Source organism: Argentina silus (genome assembly GCF_951799395.1).
Source record: "Argentina silus genome assembly, chromosome: 14".
Lineage (NCBI taxonomy): Eukaryota > Metazoa > Chordata > Actinopteri > Argentiniformes > Argentinidae > Argentina > Argentina silus.
The window spans coordinates 16,053,285-16,080,226 of NC_139668.1; the positions used below are offsets into that span (position 1 = coordinate 16,053,285).

A 26,942-nucleotide genomic window follows, 5' to 3' on the forward strand; every position below is an offset into this window, starting at 1 on the left:
GTTCGTTAGAATATTCTCATCACATAGGCGTATGATTCACTGTCCTTCCTTCCTGTTGCCTCAGGCGAATACGTGAACTACGTGACTAAAGTTCGTGTGAGGTAATGTCAGGCTATAGAGGTTCAGTTTTCCTCTTTTCTTTTCAATGCTTTGAGTAGGCCTTAATATTGTAGCCCAAATGCGAATTAACACCTGAATAATATAAAGCACAATGTATTTTTCCTTCCTACTCCACATTTTCAGTTTAAGTAAGGTCAGAAGACTGTGACAGGGGGTATCCACAAGATGGAGCCCGAGGCTCATTTGATGATAATGGAAAACACTTCGTTATGTCCACAACCTCGGTACTTCGTTATGTCCACAACCTTGGTACTTCGGTATGTCCACAACCTTGGTACTTCGTTATGTCCACAACCTCGGTACTTCTGTATGTCCACAACCTTGGTACTTCGGTATGTCCACAAAGAGAACACCTGAATGGCTGACGAGATGGCTAATAATAGCCGACTAGACGTGTCATTTTAATCACACAAACATAGTTGTGTTTCATTTATTGTTTTCAAAAGCATAACTCCATTGGTTATGTCATGCTTGGAGATTGGATGGACCACATGGGATGGATTGTGGGTACAAAGACATCCCTGTGACCATAAACCACACTTTGCCTCTTGTACCTGTGTAGCTGCCGCTACTTTAGTAATTGTATTGTTAGATTGTGATGAGGTACTTGTTTGGTGTAAAGAGTTGAGCGGAACAGTCTTTATCCCATTTGTATGATAACACAAAGCCTTTATTACTATGAACTTACAATGCACTGACTAATGCATCGTTTAACAGCATGTTAACACAATGTTCTTTGTGTTATTAACAGAGTAATAAACAGTGTAACTACACAAGTATAGGGGCAACGTAATGTGTGATCTCATTATTTAATGTATTATACCGTAACCTACTGTGATGACGTTTGTCAAGTGACTTTGAGTTTTTCACTGATTTAAGAGTCGGCCATCTCATGTTCTATTGGCATAACATTTAGATTTTTACATTTTTACATTTTTACATTTTTACATTTTTGCCATTTAGTAGATGCTTTTATCCAAAGCACATTTGTCTAAAGTAGGTGAATCATCGATACATCAGTCATCGTAAGAAAAACATCTATGCTAGGACCAGGGGCCATTGGCAGTCACAATGCTAGAAGAAGGAAGGATTTATATATATATATATATATATTATTATTATTATTATTATTATTAACATTATTAGCATATTAACATATTAGAGGAACTGTACAGAGGGGTAGTGGGAGGTGAAGAGGTGTTTAGGAGGGACAGTCAAGGTGTAACCTGAAGAGATGGGTCTTCAGGTCTTCGGGTCTACGGCGTAAGACAGGTAGTGACTCGTGCAGTCCTGACAGCGGTGGGAAGCATTTGAACATGCCATCAAGTAGGCAGCCCAGTAGGCAGCGGTCTTCGGATTATGAATACTTCACAACCCCCCCTTTCAGAAGCTTCCTTTCAGGCCCCTCAACCAGCAAAAGTCTCCCCTCCATTTCTCATTGTATTATATGCTGTGTTTGGATGTCTATTCTCCCTTCCCCCTCCTTCCATTCCTAGTCAATATTGAGCACACTCAGCTGAGGGGCAATAAGGGTCCATTGTGTGACAGACAAGGACACTGCTGTCAAACAATGGCTCAAGAATGCATTTGAGGTTACTGATGTTCCTGTGGTGGGCCTCAACAGGGATGTCTGCTGCCTGAAAAGATCAACTATTATATTTATTCCATTTAGCTGACACTTTCATCCAAAGCGACTTACATTGCAGTGAGTGCATACATTTCTCAGTATATGTGGTCCCAGCAGGAATCAAACCCACAACCTAAGCGTTGTTAGCACCATGCTCTACCAACTGAGCCACAGAGGACCACATTATGAGATATTTCTACCCCACCCTTCAGTGTGAGGAATTATTCATCTTTACATGATATTCTCTGTGTGTGCTTCTAGGCTTAGACATTGTCTGTGGCCATTGGATGTATATTTCAGATAAGTAAAAAAGCAATTCAGAAGATTGATGTCATTGAAAGAATCAGTTTCCTTATTCTACTGTCTCTGTTACTGTAATTTGAAACAATGAAGTCTACTCTTGATCATATAGCTACGATATGATACAATGCATCACTCAAATAATGTATCAAATATCCCTGATTTGAATTGAAGCAGACCAAACAGATCTACTGTGTTGAAGGTGAGGCCCTCTGCTGGATGGAATGCAGTACGTATAGCTACATTTTACAATGAAGAACTTCAGGAAAAGGGAGGAGGGCGCCACACCGGCTTTAGTGACTATCTAACCGCTATCAAATTATTGACTCTTGAAATGTTATCGTGTTGGCTTACTTTTATGTGTTTTTTCTTTTACTTGTAGGCCTACGCATGGTAAACTACAAATATCTGTTAAAGGATACATTTATTTGCCCATCCCCTCTTGTGCATTCAAACTTTCACTCTTGTTTTGATTTAGTCTCGTTTGCTTTTGCTATGGAAACCTTTTTTTTGTTTGTCTAAAACTCGCTAATCCCTGTCAGTCGTCTATTGCTGGTTGGCTACGCGATCGGTCCCTAACTCCATTCTCTATTTTTGTGCTTCCTTGTGCTGCCAAGCCCCTGACGTAATGCTTCGTGTTAATTATTAGCATGTGGAAAGCAATGCCGAGACTCTCCTCTGGTTAAACTGGAGTAACTGTAGGGGGAAAAGTTAGTCAAGATGGCAAAACACACGGAGTGAAGGGGCACCGCTCCCCACAATTGTATAATTTGTTGCGCCCCGTCCTGCGATCAGCAACACCGATGCAACCGTGCCTACAAGTGAGTAGCCTAACATTTGACATTAACTTTATTTTAGTTTAACTAAGCTTCTGCAATATTTTTGACGACTCTTTTGTCCGAACTGCACTCTCTTTGATTTGGTTATCTATGCCTTTTCCCGCACCAGAGAAAATACCTCGATTAAATACATCCGTGATACAATAATACTTTTTCTTGGATAATTCAGATGTTAGGCTACGTGTAGCCCATGTCAGTTGTGATATGCACGGTTAGTATGAACGGGTAAATGGTTAATGCGGGTCTCGATAGTTTGTGGAAACTGTTGAACGAATAGTGTACGTAGAATTACAGTAGGCTATCACTATGCTTTAGTCACATTTTGGGAATGTTCTAGACTGCGCATTTGAGACGCCTCAATTATTTAATGTAGACTTTATGTCGTTTTCCATGAGCCGAATCGCATCACCTCCACATTCTACAGTGGTAGACTATCAAGGCAAGCCTATCTCGTATGATTGCCCCCATTGCTGATGAAGCAAAGTGACAGTTTTGGAGGTCAGTTAATGCTGACATGGGCTTATTCTAAGGTAAGATTTTGTATATGCGCGTTCTATATCTTGCGGAATATTTCACTATTTCATCGACGTTTACTATCCAGTTTGATACAATAGCCTACCAATATCGGGGAGGTATTTTGTAAGTTCATGCTACAAAATAGACCGATTGAACGTCGCTGTCTATAATGTTTAAGCGCAAGGGACCGGCGTTCTCTTGGGAACAGTCGGGATGTTGCGCCAATTAGGCTACTACCGACAATCGTATTTTTAGGAATGGGTGGATGTGGTTTATTTTTGTCTCAGTGGTGAATGCCATGAGTGTTCATATAGGCGAAAGCGAGGCGACGTTTTAATGAAAGACTGAGGTGTAGCCTATAGGCTTTGTTGCAGTAGGATATCGTACCGATATCTACCTATGATAGTATGGTTTCAACGTAGAATGGTGTCTTTGATTTAAATAACCAGCTATTCAAGTCTGCGGAGAGCAGTGGGGCTGAAGCAACAGGGGAACTGTCGCATTTCCTGTACGTTTGGAATTCGATGTTGGTAAAGTGTGTGTGCCTGTGTATGTAGGCTTATTCTGAAGATGGTGTGTGTGTGTAAGTCTGTCTGTATGTCTGTCTGTCTGTCTGTGTATGTGTGTCTGTGTGTCTGAGTGTGTCTGTGAAGGCAGTTTCTCAACCATTAATTTTGTATCATTGCAGGTCTAAGGGGGATCCCTGTGGAAAATGCCAACAAGGGTAAAGCTGTTGTGACAGCACATGCTGGAGGAAAGCAGACTCTCACCCAACTAACCCCTGGTGCAGAAAGGCCAGGAGACAGACCCACCTTGGAGAACACCTTACTGCAGATTCCCTCACGCTAAACACCCAACGCTAAAGTACGGATGATGCTTTGCCCCTTGAGCTGAGTGCAACAGCTCAAAACCCCTCATGCTTTTAGCGCTGTCCTACTAAAGACCCGGTAGTGAGAAGAACCCAACAGAGCCCAGAAAAACCCAAACCAAGCCTTTGGAGGTAGTTGAACAACAGCTCCGGTTCGTCCGTCAGCTAACTGCTATCATAACACCAGGGGTTACTCTCCAGCTCATTCCCCTCCATCCCAGTGTCTGTCCCCCAGATCATGATGTTTCGTGACCAGGTGGGAGTCCTGGCTAGCTGGTTTAAGGGGTGGAATGAGTGTGAGCAGACGGTGGCTTTGCTGTCCCTCCTGAAGAGGGTGAGCCGGACCCAGGCCCGTTTCCTGCAGCTCTGTCTGGAGCACTCTTTGGCCGAGTGCACGGAACTCCATGTATTGGAGGGGGAGGCCAACAACCCAGGTGAGTGGCGCAGTTGACTCCTCATAGTGCGTAAAACGCTAACACCGTACATGCACACGTGAAGTTGACCACACACACACACACACGCACGCGCACGCACACACACACACACACACACACATACAATGATAGATGGTATGGTCATTTGCAAGACACCTATACAAGTGACACACATATTCCATATATAGCCCATTATCTGAACCCACAACTTTGTTCCAGCCAAAAGGCCCTAGATGCAGACCCCCCCCCCCCCCATCCTTTCTCTAAGTAAGTAAACCCATCAAGCGTATTTTCTCGGGATGGTGTCCATTGAGCTCAAGTAACTACGGTCATTGAATATGTATTTAAGGTATCACAAATCTCTCTTGGTTCCCATAAACTCCTGTATGTCCACTGATGCCATTGAATGGTTAAACCTGGCAAGGCAGTGGAAATGTAATAAAAGTGGGTGAGGTCATGGTTTTAGCTGGCATCATGGTTGAGAAGGACACAGGACACAGGACCCAGACACCAGTGCTCTGCTGACTGTGGGCTTGAATCAGTTAAGGGGCTGGTGGTCTGGTTTGTTGCATCAGGCTGGTACGTGGCCATGGAAACTAAAACCCTGGCAACCGAACTGGCTCATGAAAAATAGTGTGAAGCGTTTGCTGGTGTTTTCATCAGACAACACCGTGTTAATGCACTGTTGTCTACATCTGTGTAGTAACACATCTGTAGCACTACATCTTATCTGCTTTCATGTAAATTGAGGATGAAAGACACATGATCGGTTTGGAATATCTAACACACACACACACACACACACACACACACACACACACACACAAATAACATGGGATTCCCATCAGAGTTTATAGTGGGCAGTGGCAGCGCCTCTTAAGTGTGTTTTTTCAGTTATATGAGGAGGTTTAATGCAGCACAGTCCCCTGTTATTGTTCAATATAAAGATGGAGACATCAAAGAGGCAGTATATGAAGTTGTTAAGTGGGTCACTCCCAACCCTTAGCCGGGTGTACGCTGTCAGAGATCAAAGCAGGCTGGGAAGAGATGAGCCGCGCATGGGAGGGTGCAGCTAGGATGTTTTTGCATCAGCAGCTCCAACGGTTTTACAGGACTAGTAATGCTCCGTTTCTGATAACTCTGTTTTAAAGTGGTATTTAACAGTGCTGTTTGGACTAGATTTGATTGGAACGTGACGTGTGTAGTAATGTTCAGTGTGTGTCTGTGTGAAACCTGCTGTACTCTCGTCCCAGCGCTCCTGAATAGCTTGCTCTCCTCCTTTACCCTCCTTGATGGCCACTGAGGACTAGATGTATTTTCACCATGATGCTTTCACCTGTCATAGCCTCTCGGATATAACTGGTCCTGATGGAACGACCGCAAAGACACAATGGTGTCTGTCGAGGCGACTTGACGTGTTTTTTAAAGTACGAAGCTACTTGGCGTATTTGCTCACTAGTTGAGCGAGTAGGCTGCTACGCCAAGCTAAATAACAAATATACACAATAAAAAAAAAAAACATAATTATCGATCGACAAATTGAGAGATCTATTTAGGAACGGATGTAAATTTCAACGTAGAACTATCTCCCCCCACCTGTCTGATTGCCCCTTGGCCACGCCCTTTAGTCTCTTCAGCGTTAGCTTGTGGTCGTCCCTGCTCAACAGGCAGAGTGTGTCAGTCGGCATGGCCCCCAGCAATGTCACATTCTCTGTGTTGCTGTAATGTTGTAGTTTGGTTGTGTGGCTACGTGGGGATTTTGGAATGCACTCTCTACACTGGTATCGTACATACATCGTACGTTGTACGAACTGAAACATATCTGTTGTCATGTCAAAACGTTTCTGCAGCAGAGAAGTACTTTACATATGGCTGAACAGACTAAACATTTAGGGGGGAAAATTGTCAACATCACTACGTTTAAGCAGAAATGTCGATATCATTCCAACTAAAGTCACGTACAATATGTTGAGATGCTTTGATGGTGGTTTACTGTTTACATTTTTACTGGAAAAGTAGAAAAGGTGCCAATGAAAATGGGAAGTCTGGCCCCTGCAGGGTTAATCTGCAGCTGGAAGTCGGAGTTGAGTGAAAAGGAGCAACTATTTGGAAAGTACTGTACAAATGAAAGGAATCCACAATGACCTACTTATTTCACTGTGTGAAGAGGCAGCCTTGTTCCCTGGATCGAGTGATGCAACGTATTTGCTGCTTGTCACAGCATCGTGTGTGTGTGTGTGTGTGTGTGTGTGTGTGTGTGTGTGTGTGTGTGTGTGTGTGTGTGTGTGTGAGAGAGAGAGATTTATTTTAGGATCTGGATGATATTATATTTTGAGATTTGACAGAAATGTTGTCCCTGTGCATATATTTGATTGTCCATTTTGGGCATCAACGCATTTTTCGGGGGTTGGAAACAAATCAGCTGCGCTGTTTTGAGCGTTGACATTTACTGATCTAAATGTCTTAATTAATTTCCTTACGATTTCCTTTTCTGGTTTTGCATGAGATCAGTATCAAAAAATTTCTGCTGAACAATATGTGTAAGCTATATCTTGTAAACTGTTTATAATCAGTCACCTAGCTATTTAAGTGTGATTATTTGGATCTCTGAGAGAAAAAAGATAGTTTGAAGTGTATGAATATAATGCTGAGCCATGTGCCTGTCGATGGAACCTCCAACCCTGGGTACCTTCTCACCCCAGTCCCAGAGGCCGAGGGCTGGGTTGGGGTTGGGCGAGGACAGGGGGGCTACTGTTGTTATGAATGCCTGACTTTATTGGGCCGTCTCTCAGTGCGAGAGGCTGGACTGGGCTGATGAGGGGATGCAGGTTCTCATACAGACAGCTCTGCTACGGTACAGCTCTGCTATGGCACAGGTCTGGGGGGGTGCTTTCCCTGCCATGGTCGGTCTGTCTGTCTGTCTCTCTCTCTCTCGATTTAATTAAATATGCTTTAATGACAGGAAAAGTGAAGAAACATACAGTAAATTGTGACAATGATGTAAAAAAGAAGAAGAGGGTGGATTGAACAAGGATAATGTACAAATGAAATACATTCAAGGGGCACGATAATGAAAATGTGTAGCCTTTGTCACCATATATGCCATTTAGCTGACGCTTCTATCCAAAGCGACTTACAAGGGTTGTATGCAAACATTGTGCATACATTTCAGTATATGTGGTCCCAGCGGGAATCAAACCCACAACCTTGGCGTTGTTACCGCCATGCTCTACCGACTGAGCCACAGAGGACCAAGTAGGTCATTGTGGATTCCTTTCATTTGTCACCAGGAGACAACCGTTGTCAAAGTTGCCATTGTGGAGCATCATCAGTATAAGCTTTATTCAGGTGTATTATATGTCGCATTACAAGTTGTTGGGATTGTGACACAATTTACTCTGTGAAAGGGAGTGCATTACAATGAGGAAATTAAAAAGCAAAATTAGGCAGTGCGATTGGTTTATCCAATTTGATTGAACATTTACATTTTACAATCTCACACTTACCAGAGTATGGAAGTAAGGTTGATTGAGTATTGAAGTACTGAAATCACAACAAGGGAATGACATGACAAACATGAAAATTGACATGTCATTTAAGCATTTGCATTTAATTTTTACAATTCATCAGTGTTTTACCTGATACTCCATTTGACTTTTCATTTTCATAAGACTATGCTTTTTCCTTTTAAATTTGGCAGGGCATTATGCAGACTCAATCATGAAAATTATAATGCAATGTAGAGTTTCTATATTGATTAATCATTTGCAATTTAAGACCGGGGGCGCTCAGTGGCGTAGCACACTAAGGCACATACCATATCATCGCAAGGTCCCTGGTTCGATCCCGGCCATCGACATATCCTGCATGTCATCCCTCCTCTCTCTCACCCATCCTTCCTGTCAATCTCTACTATCTCTATCCCAATAAAGCAGAAATGTCCTAAAATATATTTTTAATGAAGGAATGAATTTAAGACCGGATATGCAGTATGCTTCCATAGGATTGTGGCACTGTGGCGCAGCTCATTTAAAAGAGCTGGAGATGATCATTGATTGTAGCAGAGACATGGTGGTGCTGCTCACCCTGAAGGCCTGTCCAGTGACATTAGGACGCGGTGACAGCAGCCTAGTGAGGAGCACGTTGTCCCCATCGAGGTCTGGTGTGGTCGTCCACGCTGGTGGAGCTGTCTCCTGCCACCCTCCTCTGTAGTCATCTGCTGTAAGCAGTCAGTGGGAGCTGTGGGAGCTGTGGGAGCAGTGGGAGCTGTGGGAGCTGTGGGAGCTGTGGGAGCTGTGATGCTGAAAAAGCCGGGTGGAAACCAGCATTCCTTGCTGACGTTGTAAATGGGTTCCGGTGATGGTGATACTGTCTAGGAATTTGGGAATGGTGGAACATTCTAAGACAGGAGCAGCAGGGATAGATAGGCTGGAGGAAAAATGATTCTGCCTGAGTGGAGTTAATATTCCTTGAGTATGTTGTTTTACTGGACCCGGGGCCTCTTTTCTCTATATGGGTATTGTTACCAGGACAGTAGTTCTACCAGGGTTCTTCCTAATGGTTACGGTTAGGATTGGAAGAGTAGGGTGATCTGATCACACACACACACACACACACACACACACACACACATACACACACCACCACCATTTATCAGGCTCCCACACCCTAGTCTTGCTCAGCGCTCCATGGCTCCAGCTGCTTCTCACCTCGCGTCCCATCCCGCCCCGTCTCGTCTTGTCCCGCCTGCAGAGAAAAGAGCGCTTGTCTCCCGTTTGGGTGTCAAACTATTTCATCGCACCCACGCATGAGCAAACAGTTTATTTCTGGCCCTTCGGCTCTGTGTTCCGTGAACTCATACGGAACCTCAGGAATGAGGACAGGAGAACCTGCCAAAAGCGTGAAAAAAATAAAAAAAATGGTCCTCCTAGTCTCAACTCCGAATCAAATGCCACTTTTTCCTCCCAACTCTCATGGCCGCCGCCAAAGTTACAGCTATTCAGGAGAGCGAGTGGGAAGCTTTCTCAGCAGTTCCTCTGAATATGTTTGTGGAAAGCAAAACGACCAACTGCAGTGCAAGCACTGACGCTCAGTTAGGGTATTTTGAACTGAGCGTCCTGTGGAAATATACCATATTTGACTTTCAGCTTCATTTCCAGCATTGATTCACCTGCTGCAGTTAAGTGCATGGCTTATTCAACCAGCTGTTGTCAGGTCAATCATAAAGCAGTGCTGTGGCAAACTAGTTGTATGGTAAATCAACTCAAAAAGGGACGTGAAGGAATATATTTTTTCACATGTTCTCAAAACATAGCTCCCAGCACACAAGGCCCTTCTACTTAATAACACATTACACAGCCAGTATTAGTTGTTCCTGATCATGAGGGACATAACTGTGATATGCGCTTAAACCTTCTGTTACGTACATTTTAAGACACAGTCGGTCACAACAACAGTGTAAGAAATAGTATGACTGGAAGTTCAATAAGAGGTCAAGACAGACATCTATTCACAGGACCAATTCCTGTGATTCAGATTCCTTCAGGAAGGAAGGAACACTGCTGATGGTGTTCTAACCATTTAATAGCCGTTTGGTTTTGGCTGAAGGTGTGAATGGATGCTCCATCAGGACTTGGTGTGTGTGTGTGAGGCATGTTATTCAGACAGGTGAGAAGACGGGACTGGTGGCAGCCACGTTGATGAATAATCAGCCCAGCGTTGCCCAGACCAGACATGGGATGTTTCCCTATATAGCCCCCACTCCTCCCTTCCTCTGAGGCAGCTGGCCATTCTTAGTGCTACATACACTGTGTTTCATTGTATACAGAGGCTGGCTATGCTTGGGCGGGATCCAGACCCAACTCTGCACGCAGGCGGGCGGGCACTGCCGAACCGTCGAGACAAGGGAACACTCACATCACATCACGGGGTTGGCTGCTGGAGACGGGGCTGAGGGCCTGAGCCTGGGTAGACGTTGCACCTACGCTTACAGTACAATCTGTCTTGGACGGCGTCGCTCCCACTTCCGTCCCGGCTCGCTGAGATGAATAAAGGTGACAGCCACAACAAGGCGCCTCCAGAGTCACTGACAGCTGATTGGCTCACACAGTGACACTGTCGTGCTGAGCCGGGACAAAGCCTCTTTCAAAGGGAGCCGTGCCACGGAGCCACCATGTTGGCGATGCCTCTCGGGCACTTATTTACAAATAGAGAGATCAAACACAGGTTTTAGACAGGTTGCCTATGGGAGGGCAAGGCTAAAACTCAGTTCTCAACAACAGTTATACGTATGAGCAACTTTTCCTTCCGGTTAGAAACATTTTGTGCGTAAAAAGCTGTTGTAATGGCTGAAAAAGACACTTTATTTGGCTCTGTCCTATAGCGTTCTGCTCTAGTCTTACACATGCATCGCTCAGGGAAACAGCGCAAGAAAGACGTGATTGGTGCTAGGAACGCCATCTGTCACTGCGTGGTAATTGGTCAGAAATGTAACCCCCACGCGGGACTCAGGCCATATTCCCCGTCTCTCGCAAAACGTATTGTAATACAAGGGTGTGGCATTTCTCCTCTATATACAACATCTCTGGCCAGGATGACATCAGCAAAAGAGTCAAAGCCCATGGCAACGGTTGCCGTGACATCAGCACAACAGGGGACATTGACTCCCCTGTGGGTGGAAATTACCTCACTTCCACCGAGTCTCCAGAAGAAACCAGCATCTAGAGCAGGGGTTGTGTGTGTGTCTTTGTGTGTGTGTGTGTGTGTGTGTCTGTGTGTGTGTGTGTGTGTGTGTGTGTGTCATCTTTCTGATCATCTGCTGGAAATGTTTAAAGACAAAACTTTGAGTCTCATCTCGTTGCCGACAGCAACCTGCACTGTTAGAGGCGCAGACATGACGACCAGTTCTGAGTATTTTAACTTTGTGAGATCAGGTCTTCCTGTCAGTGTTACTATCAGTTGAACAAGACTATTTCTTGCTTGTGTCAGAGTTCCGCTGTCGTGGTGAGGCTGTGTAATCCACTAGGCCTGTGGCTGGAGGAGATGTTGTAGAGAAGAGAAGACTTGCTTCCACTGCTGTTCTCTAGTTTGTTTTTTTCTCAATGGGTCACAGAGTGTTGTCAGTCACATTCCGAAGACGGATGCTTCCTGTGCCGTCACACTCGTGTCTATCTGCACGCTAAGGATCTGGGGGAGGGGATTCTGGAAACACTTCCTGCCTCACCACCAACCCACCCCCACACACACACACACACACACACAGGGCAATGGTATCAGTGACCATTAAGTGGTCTTGTGTCTGACCTGTGCTATGTCTATTGAGTTGACATATACTACAGGGTTGTTGCCAACAGAAGCTGCTCCAAGACCTCAGTTCTGTGCAGGGAGACTCTCATAACCCGACATTCTTCCTGTAGTCTGCCCTCTGCTACGCATGCACACACACACGTGCGTGGATGCAGTCAAACCAGTTTGGTCTAAGCTGCCTCCGCTGTGTTGCAGATTGAGATGTTGCTGAATGCTCAGCTGCAGAGTTGTACCCCACACACTTATCGGGTTTGTGTGTCTGTGGTGATCTCTGTGTGTGTGTGTGTGGTGTGTGTGTGTGTGTGTGTGTGTGTGTGTGTGTGTGTGTGTGTGTGTGTGTGTGTGTGTGTGGTGTGTGTGTGTGTGTGGTACCTCTGCTGTGTGCCACCATGTAGCCTTTCATCCGTTGACCCATCTAGGTATGCTACTGTAGCTGCCCAATTTAAGAGGGCACATCTGTAACAGGCCCTTTGAACCCCCCCCCCCCCCACACACACACACACACACACCCCACACCAGACCTACCCGCTTTATATAACCTCAGTGGAGGAATATGTTGCAGTATTTTTTTCTCTTTCTTCAGTCTCAGCAGGTACGGAAATAAAGCTTTCTTCCAGAGAGGAAAATAATTATCATTCTTGTACAAACTAGGAAGGGGGCTCGGGGAGGGAGAGGGTGGAATGGGCCTCTGCCATTTCCTTAAATAGAGCTCTGGGCTTCTCCAGTGGGCCAGACTAGAGGCTCACATTCCGGGCATAGCTGCAACTGCGGCATTCTGAGCCTCACAAAATACACCATGGTCACAGCAGCTTCCACAGGTAGGCTAGAATTCCACCCCACTCCTCCTCGCTACCACCCTGATGGCGTTTGCTGCCGAAGAGAGAGGAGAGGAGAGGAGAGGAGAGGAGAGGAGAGGAGAGGAGAGGAGAGGAGAGGAGAGGAGAGGGGAGGAGAGGAGAGGGGAAGAGAGGAGAGGGGAGAGGAGGAGAGGAGAGGAGAGGAGAGGAGAGGGGAGTAAAGATTGGGTGAGTGGAGGGTAGAGCTGAGGAGACTCGGGCAGAAGAGAGGAAAGGAGTGGTTTTAGACGAGGAGTGAGGATGAATGGCAGCTAGGGAGGGTTTGCTATGAACAATACACTCACACAAGTTGTATTTTTCAATGGTTCTGTTGTGTGTGCAATGCCTGTATAGTATGTTGTCATTGTTGTTGAACTGTCTGGTAAGGAGAGCCCGTAACAGAATACAGGCACTTTTAGGGAGCAGTGATGTGTTTCCTGTTCCTGTGAAAGAGGACGTAGAGGCTTGAGTGTCGCTTATCATCCCTGCCTGAACAATAGGAGCTCACACACATGTGCGGACGCGCGCACACACACACACACACACACACACACACACAGGGGGCACGGTGCCTGGCTGACTGCTCTGGGCTACTGACAGAAGCAGGTGTTTCCCACTTTGTTGTCCATCCAGCTGAGCTCAATAGATAGTTAGCCGCTCTGTGACTATTTCCAACCCTGGACAGGATTAGAGGTCATAAATATAAATGGAACTTCAAGGAGGAAAACACCATGCACACACACACACACACACATTTAAGTGAAGGTGTGAATACACACACACACACACACACACACACAATGGCAGTTGGTTTTTGCGTGGCTTTTTTCCTAACCAGTGACAGATGACAGGATTTCTTCCAGATAACATGCTATTAATTCACTGGTCTCTTTGTGGGCATTGCAACATAGAGAGGGGCTGATGCTTTGTGAAAGTGTGCTTCCTCTACTGTTTTGTGTCTGTATACATCTAAAGGGTATGTTTTAAGATGTCTTTTAAAAATGTCCACACTGTCTGCCCCACCGCCCCAACCCCCCCTCAGGTTCTCTGGCTGGCTGTTCCAGAGGCTGGGGGCATAACAACTAAAATCTGCCTCTCCATGCCTCTTGGTCCTAGGCTTCGGAATAATTAAAAGGCCAGTGACAGAGGACCTGAGGGCTCTATTGGGGACACACCTTAAAAGCATGTCTGACATGTAGTGGGGTGCATGACCATAGAGTGATTTTATAAACTAATAAAATAATTTAAAAATCTGTTATAAAACTAACAGGTAACCATTACACTGGAGACTTTAAAACTGGTGTGGAGTGTGCTCTCCATCTGGTGTTGGTCAGGACCCGTGCTGCTGCGTTCTGTATAATTTGCAGTCGACCAATAGCTTCGTTTGGTAGACCAGACAGGAAAACGTTACAGTAATCAAGCCTGCTAGTAATAAAAGCATGCTTTAGTTTCTTTGTCAGCCTGGGAGAGGAACGGTTTCACCTTACCAATGTTCCTTAAATGATAAAAAGATGTTTTAGTCACATTCTTGATGTGGGTTTCAAAATCAAGAACTGAGTCAATGGGTTTTTTCCCTGGTGCTTGGTGTTAAGTGCCAGTGTCTAAGTATGCAGTTTCAGTTTCAGCTTAGTACCTCTGTCTTATCTTGGTTGAGCTGGAGGAAGTTTTGTTACATCAATACATTAATGAAATCAATGCATTTCACCAGCAGATCAATCAAACTGAAATTGATCCTGATGGCCCTGCCCAGGGGTAACATGTACAGACTGAAGAGTACAGGCCCTAAAATGGAGCCTTGAGGGACCCCAGAATTATTTCCGAGGTGTGGTCACCAAGGGCAACAAAATACTCTCGGCCAGTTAGAGAAGTCCTAAACCAGTTAAGAACTGTACCAGAGAGGCTTCCACTTCTCAAGTGAGGCTTCCACTTCTCCCATCATGGTCCACAGTATCAAAAGTTGCACTCAGGACCAGCAGAACAAGAACAGAAAGCTTGTTGGCATCAGCATTAATTCTAAGGTCATTAACCACCTTGACTAGCGCCATCTCAGCACTATGATAGGCACGGAAGCCAGATTGGAATTTGTCAAAAGTACACATGGCAATAAGGAGATTATTTAACTGTTTGAACACAATTTCCTCAAGAATTTTGCTTAAAAAGGGAAGGTTGGAGATTGGCCTAGGATTGCAAGGGACTGAAGGAGGGGTTTAACCATGGCGGTTTTAAGTGCAGATGGGAATTTATCTGTAAGCAGGGAATCATTTACAATAGCTAGAATGTCCTCAGACACACAGTATGTAGAAGACATACATTGTGACATTTTACCAGTTTGCTAAGCATTGCTGTATCGACCACTGCAAAAGAGTTCATATTTCTTCCATGTGGTGGAAGAGGGTGCCGTAACAAGTCGTCAAACAAATCATCAGGTCTTGCCTGAGTGATACTTCAGAGATAAGGTAACCAATATTAGGTTGAGTATGTTGCAAATTCCTCACATTTGGAGGTGGAGAGAAGATTGTTGGCTTTCTTGGAGGCAGGATTTATAAGGCTGTCAGTCGTTGAAAAGAGCACACTGTATAATTTATAGATACCAGTTTTGAAAGATGATCCCCTCTGGCGCTTCTGATTGACTTATTGCAATGAAAGATGCTCTCTAAGATTATTGTGGTGGAGCTGCAGTCTTGCCTTTCTCCATCTCTGCTCAGACTATCCGCAAATTCCCTTAAGTTGATTCATTTCCTTGTTTTCTCCACGGTCACAACCTTTTTCAGTTTGGCTGATGCTACAGAATCGATAGTTGCCCTTAATTTGACGTTAAAGCTTGTTACTAAATCATTATCACGGGAGGAAGCTGGAGTTGTTGATGGTGTCTTGGGGCACTTAGTGGCGTAACACACTAATGCGCTTACCACGTAATCGCAAGGTTCTTGGTTCAATTCCGACCCTCGACCTATCTTGCATGTCATTCTTCCTGTCAATCTCTACTGTCTCTATCCCAATAAAGCAGAAATGCCTTAAAAACATATTTAAAAAAAGAAAAAAAGATCAAGTTTCTTGACAAAGCGTTCAGTCTTTAACTGTTGGTAGCAATGCAGTAAAAGAAAACACAATAGTAGTCAGACATGGCGAGATCAATAATAGAGGATATAACAGATAAAACAAGACCCTTTGTAATCACTAGGTCCAGGGTGTGGCTGCGGTTATGGGTGGGCCCGGTAACATGCTGAATACAGTCCATAGAATTAAGAGATTCATAAACCCATTGTCCACATGTAAGTTCAAATCATCAATGATAATAATCTTTTCATAATTTCTATGGATAATCGACAGGAGTTCATAAATATCAGTTAAGAAGGTAGGACGTTGCCTGGGTTACTGCCAAAACAGGAGGCTGGCATTTTAGCTTGACAGCGTGATATTCAAAAAAATCGTCAAAAGAATCACCCCTGCAACCCTGTAGATATGGTAGTTGTCCCTCCACCTTTTTTTTCCCACTTCTAATATACTGACAGAAATTATAGTTGAGGCGGGGAGGGGGGGGGGGGGGGGGAGACACGCTTCAGTAACGGCCATTCATCTTTAGCCAGGTTTCAGTTAAAACGTACGGTCCAGTTTGCACTCAGAGATTAGATCAGTTAGTAGGAAACGTTTTGCCAGATAGGGACCTAATATTCCAAAGCGCTGAACAATGTTCTCTGTGCTGTTCAGGGCCTGTCCAGACACAGTCAATGGAATGGATAAGTTATTCACATTTTAACCACCTCACAGTTTTCTGGTAGACTATGATAGGAAATATTAGACTATGTGGCACATTCAGTCACATTCCTAGGGAGGCAGTCCACTCTCAGTGTTGTCGGAAAGCATTTGAACTCTTCAGTTTGGGTGTAACCCATCCCATTTAAACAAACAAAATGTTACCTTTCCATCTGAGGCCAAGTGAAAAAGCAGTATGAGTCACTCTCTATCTTTCTCTCTGTCTCTCTCTCTATCTCTCCACCCCTATCTCTTTCCCTCTTTCTCTCCTCCTTCTCTCTCTGTCTGTCTCCCTCTGCCCCTCTCCCCACCAACTCTCTCTCTGGGAGCTGTAGACCGTGTTCTGTCAGCACCTGTGTGTCAGTGGGTCAGGCTGAGGCCTGGTCCAACCTGCTCCTTCAGATGAGCATAGCAGGGATCCAGGTCACTAGAGTTCATTCTGGCTGGAGCACTCCTATTGGCCACAGCCTTGCAAGTCACTCTCTCTCTCTCTCTCTGTTATGCTGTGTGTAATTATGTATCTTTTTACATGAAGGTGTCTCCATAAACGGCATCAAAAGTCTCTCTCAGTCCTTTTCCTCCTCACTCGGTCTCCCCCTTTAACCGACAAAACACTCACACTCTTGAATCTCATGCATTCTTTCTGTAACCTGCCTATTGCACAGTCATCCCTCTCTCCCTCCTCCTTCACCTTTCACCCGGATTGTGTGTGTGTGTGTGTGTGTGTGTGTGTGTGTGTGTGTGTGTGTGTGTGTGTGTGTGTGTGTGTGTGTGTGTGTGTGTGTGTGCGGGGCTTGTGGGGGCCTGCCTGTCTGCCTGTCAGGGCCCAGCCTTGTTACCACTGGGGGAGGGTGGGGCAGCCAGAGGCCTATGATGAGCTCACTCACTCCCTCTCGGTCTCCCTCCCTATATCTCTCACACACACTCTCTTTTCCTTCTCTTCTTTTTATCCTTCTCTCTCTCTCTCTCTCTCTCTCTCTCTTCTGTCTCTACCTCCCTCCCTCTGTCTCTGCCGTTTCTGTGGGATAAAGCTCACATAGCCCGGCTGGTTTGTCTCAGCTCAGGAGACTTTAGGAAGACCGTCCCAATGAATACTTAGGTACTGAGTCAGCGCACGGTTCACTGGTGTCTTTCTTTCTTCTGAGGTCAGCCACCGTGGGCTCACAGCTGGAGCGTGTATGAAAAGTGAGGGACTCACTGACGAGACACGCAGGGACCCAGGAAGAAGGCTATACGCTGGTTTTGTGTCTTTAATGCTCGGCCATAGATGGAGTCTACATTAGAATACGTTTCCTCACAACCTCGGATTTCAGAGGAACTTGATGGGTGAAAGCTTGACTGAACCAACCTTTCCATTTTATTCACACGTCAGAGGGAGTGATATAGGGAGGCAAGGGATCCCCCAATCAGCATTGACTAGTACTTCTCTCTTCCCCCACAGCTCTGTCCTCAATCCTCATCTCCCCACAGCTCTGTCCCCGCCTTTCTCTCAATCTCCATTCTGTGGAACACATTAGAAGTTGGGGGGACTCCGTTTAAGGAAGTGTTTGTTATGGTATGGATTGGGGCTGGGGCTAGGGCTGGGGCTGGGAAGGGGGTGGGGGGGTGATCTCAAAGAGAAAGTATGTGTCTCACCAGTGGCGTTTTGGGATGCAGTGCGGCCCGTTAGGAAACTGTGCATTCTTCAGCAGGACCTGTGGTATGCCAGCACATTCCCCACTGCTGAGCTGGAGAGTCCACTCGGGAAGGGAGGGATGGCTGGGTGGGGGAGCTTTTCCTTTACTTTCCCCCTCTGTCTCTTTCTTTCCTTCTCCCCCCACCGCCCCCCTTTTTCAACGTCCTTAACTTGCTCCAAACTGCCTCTTTCAAATGGGACGTTTTCCACTAGTGTCTGTCTCTGTGCCTTTCCTCTTCTGGAAAATCTTGTCGCCGTTTGAGTGTGTGCGTGTGCGTGTGCGTGTGCGTGTGTGTGTGTACTTTTGAATGTGTAGTGTGTGTATCCACAGTCCAATGTAATGTTTTGCTCTCTCTGTGGGGGGGGACACAAGTACAGACCAACCTTCTTTTGGGCCTTTCACTGCCTGTTTGTCCCTCTCAGTGGTCTTGATTAAACTGCTCCTGTTGCTCTTTTGAGGTAGCTAGCGTTGGCCTTTCTGGTGGCTCCTTTCCAAAGCGGGCCCGTATTGTTGTGGGTCAGCAGCACAGCCCGGGGTGTAGCGAGCTGCCCTCGCGTTATTAAAACGAGCGTAAAGGAACACGCCGTGTCCCGACGCGGTGTTGACTCAACAACTATAAAAAGGCACGGTAGCACGCTGAACCGGGCTCCCGCGTGTTTGTTTTGCTAACAGGATAAATACAGGACAGCGGCTTAGGCCGTAAACCCGCTTGATTCCGTCATGAGGTGGACTTCAGAGGGGAAACAGCACGCCAGAGGGATGGGGGCGGATGGTCGCTCGCCGCCCGGCACACAGGCTAATAATGGACATTTTTCAGCCTGTGTTTTGCCCACTCTTTACTCTCTCTCTCTCTCTCTCTCACTCACACACACACACACACACACACACTCATGCACACACACACACACACACACACACTCGCGCGCACACACACTCGCGCACACACACACACACACACATGCACACATACACACTCACACACACACACACACATACACACACACACACACACACACACACACACACACACACACAGACACAGAGAGAGAGAGAGAGAGAGAGAGAGATCCCTGTCCCCAGGGTACAGTGTGTCTGCTGGCTGGCTGGCTGGCTGTTTTTGGGTTGATGTGCTCTCTTCTCTCTTCTGGCCCAGTGTTGTTGGTACTGTGTGTGATGTGAACAGGCCTATTTATAGAACAAGGGGAATCATGTGTCTGACAAACAGTTTCACCCGCACAGACGTGTGTGTGTGTGTGTGCATGTGCGTGGTGCATGAGCGTGTGAGTGTGCATGTGCGTGGTGTGAGCGTGAGCGTGTGTGTGCGGGCGGGTGTGTACGTATGTGTGCGCGGGTGTTTGTGTGTGTGTGTGTGTGTTCAGTCACAGCTGAAAATCTGTTGAAAATCACTTACTTTCAGTGACTGTGACTCAACATGATTCCTATATTGGACATAGGGGGGTGGGGGTAGTATTTGTCTGTCTTCTATCTCTCCCAAGCTTTGGACCGGTGCTGAACTTCCTTCATTTGGTGTGTCTCAGGGTTTGATCTAATTAAAAGGAGACCTTTTCCATAAACAGTTTGGCAGTCCGCAATGTGCTTGCTATGGACACACCCATTGACCACCGTGTGTGTGTGTGTGTCTGTGTGTCTGTGTGTGTGTGTGTGTGTGTGTGTGTCTGTGTGTGCGCGCGTGTGGTTTGTGTGTGTGTGTGTTCATACCAGGCACATCTGTTTGTCTGAGGTCAGAACCCAAAGCCGTGGCTCCTCTTTAAGGCCAGTGACGGCCAGTGTGTCCTCAGATCAGTTTGCATTAAATTCGACAATATATAGACACCAGGCCAGATAGGGACAAGGAATGTTTTGGGATTGTGATGCATATACACTCATTTGACGTCTATTCCTTGTTCGGTTTGAAGTAACTATTTTTGTATCTCAAAATGGGGATTTGGAGCGACTGAATCCACAGAGTCAGTGGTCAGAGAAGAGCTGACAGGCCTGTGTTTGTGTTTGTGTTTGGGAGTGGTCAGACTATGATGTGATATGAGTGACTGTGTTTATATAAAATCACATACCTTTGCTATGGAGCCAGATAAAAAACATGTCTGTATTTTGATATGGAGTGAAACAGCACCCCTTGCTGCGTGAAGTAACTGTAACTAGGTGAGCCTTAGGCTTACAGTAAAGCTGGTAGTGTTGTACATACATCTGTATGTCTGTCTGTCTGTGTCTCTATGTCCTGACCCAGACCTTCCAGTCCTGTGGGCTAAGGGGTGGAGAGTGAGAGACCGAATCATGGCTGAATGCAGGAGTCTTTGAAAGCTCCACCCTCGGCAGGGCCTCAGTGGCAGTGTCTGCGGTCTGCTTGCTGGAACAGGGTGCCACACGGAGTTCACCCATCATGCATTGTTGAACTGAGGAGTAATAGCCAGTGTCAGACTAAATGAGGGTTCACCCCCCCCCCCCCCCCCCCTCCTCTACTGGGTGATACTGCAGTGCTTCACCCATTCCTACCGAAGGCCTAGACTCTCCCTCTCTCCTTTTTTTTCTCTTTCTCTTTTTATTTATTTTTTTATTTTTCATTCACTCTCACTACCGCTCTTTACCCCTCCTTCCTTGTGTGTTGTATTCCCTCTGACACAGTTTGAACAGAGAGAAGAGCAGGGAGCTTTGTGTGTGCTGAGCACTGCTGAACTGTAGTGAGTCACTCCACCACCACCGGCTGGAAGAGCAGGCCTGTCTGTTCCAGAAAGCTGACTCAATCAACACTATCAGGAGAGAGAGAGAGAGAGAGAGAGAGAGAGAGAGAGAGAGAGAGAGAGAGAGAGAGAGAGAGAGAGAGAGAGAGAGAGAGAGAGAGAGAGACTTGAGCCAATGGAGGGGAGGTAAGGCAAGGCTACTCACTGTTTCCATTCCCCTCCACAGCCCCTCCAGTATGCTTTTTCTTTTGCTTTTTTTCTTCTCCCTCCTTCTCCCTCCCTCCCTCCTTCTGGAGTTGGATGAGGTTAGCACTTTACCCTGAGGGGTCAGCGAGGGTGGGGATGGAGGGGAGAGGAAGAGGGGAGGGAGGAGTCTTGACACAGACTTCACAACTTTCCCTCCTGCATTCCTCTGTGTTGGCGAGCAGAGTGTTTCCCTAGCGACTGAACTTTGAACCCCCGACAGGCAGTGAACTGACCTCTCTGAAAGTGGCTATAGGTTTGGTGAGGATTCTCTCTCTCTCTCTCTCTCTCTCTCTCTCTCTCTCTCTCTCCAGTCTTTCATTAACGTCTCATCTTCCCATCCTGTCTGAGACTCCACTATCTGTTTCTTCTATCTGCATCTCAATAGTCTAAAGTGGCCTGCTCTCCATGTCTCTTCAGCTGTGAAGGGCTTATGTATTTCTATCACCTATCCTGTGTTTTCAGCTGTCTGCTCTTAAAGGTATGAAAGGGGGGTCTGTTGTCTCACAGTATATGTGATCTGATGGTACTTGTTCAACCTGAACTGAATGTTCTCACAATAATCTCTTAAGCAAAAGCAATGTTGAGTGAGTTTCTTCCAGAGAGACAGTGGACAGATGAAGGATACAAAGAGCGGAAGACGGAAAAGCATAAAATCTTGTCCTACGTCATGTGACGACGTCGTTAGGAAGTGGAGAGGGAGAGAAGGGGAGTGGGAAGGAAGTCAAAATATCAGAGATGAGATGGCTATTGTATTAGCAGCCTACACACACACACACACACACACACACACACACATAAGAAGGAGAGAGAAAGAAAATAAGAAAGAGGGAAGGAAAAGAAAGAAAATGAGAAGAGACAGGAAAGGAAGAAGTAGATGCAAAAAGAAAGGGAAGAAGAGACCAGGGGAGAGAAAGAGAAAGAGAGAGTGTAAGGAGGAGTAGAGACAAAGAGAGTGACAGTAGAGCGAGGAGAAGGAGAGAGAGAGAGAGAGAGAGAGAGAGAGAGAGAGAGAGAGAGAGAGAGAGAGACACAGACAGAGAGAGAGAGAGAGAGAGACACACACAGAGAGAGAGAGAGAGAGAGAGAGAGAGAGAGAGAGAGAGAGAGAGAGACACACAGAGAGAGAGAGAGAGAGAGAGAGAGAGACACAGAGAGAGACACAGACAGAGAGAGAGAGAGAGAGAGAGAGACACACAGAGAGAGAGAGAGAGAGAGAGAGAGAGAGAGAGAGAGACAGAGAGAGAGAGAGAGAGAGAGAGAGAGAGAGAGAGACACACAGAGAGAGAGAGAGGCCAGACTCAGGCCAAGTGAAATGGAGGGCTCTAAATTTAGGAGGAGGGTGTTACTGGGGGTCAGGAGGACTTGATTACCAGATAAAGTGAGCCATAGGCAGATCACACACCAGCACTGACACATGGGGGATGGTGTCTGAGAGACAGGACCTAGTCATTGTTGGCTTCGGGCTCATCTGACTGACGAGACTTCTCTCGTGCCTGTTCCTCGATTCAGGGAAAAGAAGTTGGCCAGTTGCAATTGCTTTGTCATTGTTTCATATCCTGAGCGTATTGTCCTGGCCATGGCACGGTGCTAACAGCAGATGGATCTGTAGCATGTAGAACTCTCTCCTCTCGTGTTCATTTGGTGGGGCACATAAGTATTGGACAGAAGTATCATCCTTGTTCTACCAGGCACAGAGGTACAGAGGAATGTAGCAGCATTCTAGCATGGGCAGAGTTTAGACAGAAATAAATCCGTCATTTGGGGTGTCTACAGGTCTTCCGAAGAAAGTTCTGCCTCATTCAGAGGATCCCTGTGTCGAAATGAAGGATTACATTACCACTATAGGGTATAGTAGGTCTCCCTCCCCTCTGTGTGTGTGTGTGTGTGTGTGTGTGTGTCTCTCTCTCTCTCTGTGTCTCTGTCCCCCTGTCCCCCTCGCTCCCCTCTCCCACCCCCCTTCGCCGTCAGGCTGGAGCCCTTTGGCTGTCCAGTAAAAATGGCTGAGCCAGAAAAAGGACTCTCAGAAGGGACACCTAATCATAGGAGTCCAGAGAGCAGAGTCACAGAGAGAGAGAGAGAGAGAGAGAGACACAAACACACACACACACACACACACAGTCCCCTCTCCCCTCTCCCCTCTCCTCACACTACTGTGCTCCTGCCCCTGCTCTGCCCTGCCCTGCCCTGCTTGCTGTTACGGTACCATCCCCACATTAGGCGATATCTGCCTTGGGCCTTTCTAAACAAGGACGCCTACTGTAGCCTGCTCCTAAACAGGCCTCAGGACTCACACTGCTGTCCAGCGTAGTCTCTCTCCTCTGAGGGGAGCAGTGGTCCAGCCATGACCACTGGAGTGGACTGTTCCTTTTGTGTTTCCTCCAGATTTCTCCCACCGCCAGGCTGCTGCACAGGCCACGTGTATCCGCAAATACCTAGGCCATAATCTTTATTAACTCATTCGGTGCCGAGGGTGAAAAAAATTCACCCAAAATGTCAACATTTGACCACGGGTGACAGAAAATGCATAAATTACGATGCTTTGTTTTGTAGCCAATCATAGTATTGTTGCTAGGTAAACACCACATAAAACACTTGGCACTCTAGGTGGTGAGTGTTCCGGAATTCTTTGGCAGTTGGTGAGTTAAAGATGAATGGATGTCAAATGTTTTTAGGAACGCAACTAAGTCCCACCTAAGTAACAGTAATATTGTTGCTCTAGTGTAATATTATTTATTTCTGATGCTGGCTCGTGTATTCCCCCTTGATTTGGCTTTGACATCATTGCTATTACTGTACATGCTGCTCTTTCATCAGTGTTGTCACCTAGTAGTTGACCTCAAATTGTCTGCTCCTTCCGTGTCTCACCTCATGCTTCTGAATTAGGGATGAAGGGGCCAAAGGGCTAAATTAGAGATGTTGGCCTGGTATGGACAAATCGACCAATGACACACACACACACACACACACACTCATTCACGCATAGCCTCCCCAATCCCCAAACAGGAAGTTAACCCTGTCTGCGTTCCGTTCTGCATCCTCTATTTGTAGTGCTCGCCAAAGCCGTAGCCTTGACCCATGGTATCTATAGCGTCAGCGTCCAACCTTATTGGAATGAATTTCTCAGAGACATACTGAGACAACAATAGGGCTCGCCTCTCCTAGATATGTATAGATGGTCTCAACACCCACCTTCCACTTACACCATTGCTATTTTAACTAAAGAGAATAAAACGATGACTCTCCTCTTCCTCTCTCTCTCTCTCTCTACCCATCCACCCATCCATCCATCCGTCCATCCGTCCATCCATCCAGATCACCATATGTGGTTGTAAAGCGTTTATTGATGATTTTATATCCCTGTTGAGGCCTGTAGGAGTATTGGAAGGCATCTGGATTTCCAATAAGCAAGCATGCTCTCCCAGAATACGTTAAGTATAATATAGGCTGACATGCTATATTGAAGAATATGTTCAGAGACAGAGTGAGGGTTCAGGGGGTGGCTGCAAAGCTGAAGAGCAGACAGCTTGCCTCACTCCTCAAACAGACTCGTGTAACCATAACTACTCAACAAACCACGCGTCTGCTTTGTACGACATACCAAGTACTTAGGCTGACTGTCTGGTGATTTTTCTTTTGTAGCCGAGACCAAAACACATACACTAGTCTACTGCATTGCCAATGCAGAGCGTTGCCTCTTCAAGTTTTGTGATATCAAGTTTCACATCGCAAGCACCCCCCCCTTCCCTCTTTTTCTCTCAGTGGTGCAACAATGCTGATTATTGATTGATTGATTGATTGATTGGTCATTAATCCTTATGTCTCTCTCTCTCTCTCTCTCTCCACCTCAGTGTTGATCAGCCAATGGCAGGGCGAGCCTAAGGAGCGGGTCATCTCCCTGGTGCTGACCCACCTGCCCCTGCTTAAGCCCGGCAACACAGAGGCCAAGGGAGAATACATGCGCCTGCTTCCCCGCATCCTGGCCCACACCATCGAGCACGGCCGCCACCTGGAGGAGTCACGCCAGCTCCTCTCCTACGCCCTCATCCACCCGGCCACGTCTCTGGACGACCGCGCCGCCCTGGCCCTGTGGCTCAACCACCTGGAGGAGAGGGCCGCTGCCCGGGGGGACTCTCTGGAAAGACCCCCGGCCCCCCACCACCACCAGACACCCCCATCCACCCTGTCCTCCTCGGGTTCCGCCACCACTACCTCTTCCGGCCACCTGTACCCGCTCCACCACCACCAGCGCTACGGCTCAGACGACAGGCTGAACGGGTGGCAGGGCTCCAGGGATTCGGGGCTGGGCGGAGGGTGGCCTCAGCAGCAGCAGGGGTGTGAGAATGGGCACCTGGCACTGTATCCGTCATCGTCGGTGCCCTCCACCATCAACACGGTCGGGACGAGCGGAGGGAGCAACACCAGTGAGTGGTCTCCTCAAACCTTTTTTTTTAAAGCCTTTTTTATTTCACTGTAATTTCAATTCCGTTCCAACAGATGCCGTGTTGATAGGATGTTACGGGTGAAAGCAAGAGTGGTGAAGATCGATCTAGGCCTCCGTGCGAGGAAGGAGATGAGAAAACATGGCTGCTTGTTTGACAGTGTTGAGACATGTAGCCTCCCCCTCTTGAATCATGTGACTCACTCTTTGCAGCATGCTCAGCTGTTTACATATGGCCAGTCAGAGCTCCGAGAGCCAGTCATGAATGATGGGCCTTTATGAAAGGAGCCTTATTTGTCCCAGTCAGCCGAAATGTAGTCCAGGATTTCTGTTTGTTTACAATTATGTGTACTTGACATATTTGCAATTAGGTGTACTTGTACACATCAGCTTAGAAACCTTTTTTCAAATGAAGTGGCCTCAAAGACTTGATGAATAGGCCTAAGGGACGGGTCAGGTAAGGGAGTTCCCAGACGTAAGTCATTAGTCCGAAGGTTACCCAGGATGCCATTAGTCAAGTCATTCCCCCGGTTATAGTGCTAGAACATTCTAAAGCAGCTTGAGCAGGAACCAACCGCCGCCGTCACACAGGTAAACAAACCCCAAACAAACCCGCAACAGCACCTCTGACAAGCGGGAGAAAAATGTGCAGCGGCTGTGTGGAAGTCAGAGGCGGGTGTGCTCCAAAGATATTCAGATTGAACATATCTGTGGTTAGAGCAGGATATTTCCAGCGAAGAATGCAAGGGTCTTTTTTTCCTGATGAAGGAGACAGCTGAGGATATAAATAAGGACACATTTAAAGCTCTGCGCAGTGCAAGATCCACTTTTATTTTTGACTGCTTGGAGTTGAAGCTCCGCACAAAGGCCCGATTTGAGAAGTCTCCCTCTCCGGCAACCTAGAGTTGCCCCCTCAGCCCACTCTACGGTCACCACAGGATTAGCTAACACCCATCCATCAGCAGGAATTCTGTCTGAATCAAACAGTTGGAAAGCCTCACCTCACCTCACCACAGGTGAATGGAATGTCAGAGATATTTAGGAGGACGATGGAGTCGATTTGGAGGCTGAATTCTGTGGTTCAAACTCCTATGCCCAAATTAAGTCATTTTTCTGTTTTACTTCATATTCAACCATTTCTACTGGTGAGGTCATAGGCTTTTCCAGGCTTTTTTAAAAAAAATATATTTTTATGGATTGCCAATGAGACTTGACTGGAAGTCAAATAAATTACTCAATCATGATAATAATCACCATTAATTACAAAAAGGCATTGTTGGATATTGGG

At 46.5% G+C, this 26,942-nt stretch overlaps 1 protein-coding gene across 1 annotated transcript in view; it reads left to right on the forward strand.

Moving 5' to 3' along the window:
* Window positions 1-4,441: 4,441 nt before the first annotated feature.
* samd4a (sterile alpha motif domain containing 4A) overlaps window positions 4,442-26,942 on the forward strand; it is a 36,705-nt gene continuing 14,204 nt past the window's right edge. Inside the window, exons 1-2 of the mRNA XM_083684646.1 lie at window positions 4,442-4,704; window positions 25,065-25,637. Of these exons, the coding sequence (XP_083540772.1) occupies window positions 4,509-4,704; window positions 25,065-25,637 (769 nt within the window). The 5' untranslated portion in view covers window positions 4,442-4,508. The remainder of the gene's footprint in view (window positions 4,705-25,064; window positions 25,638-26,942) is intronic.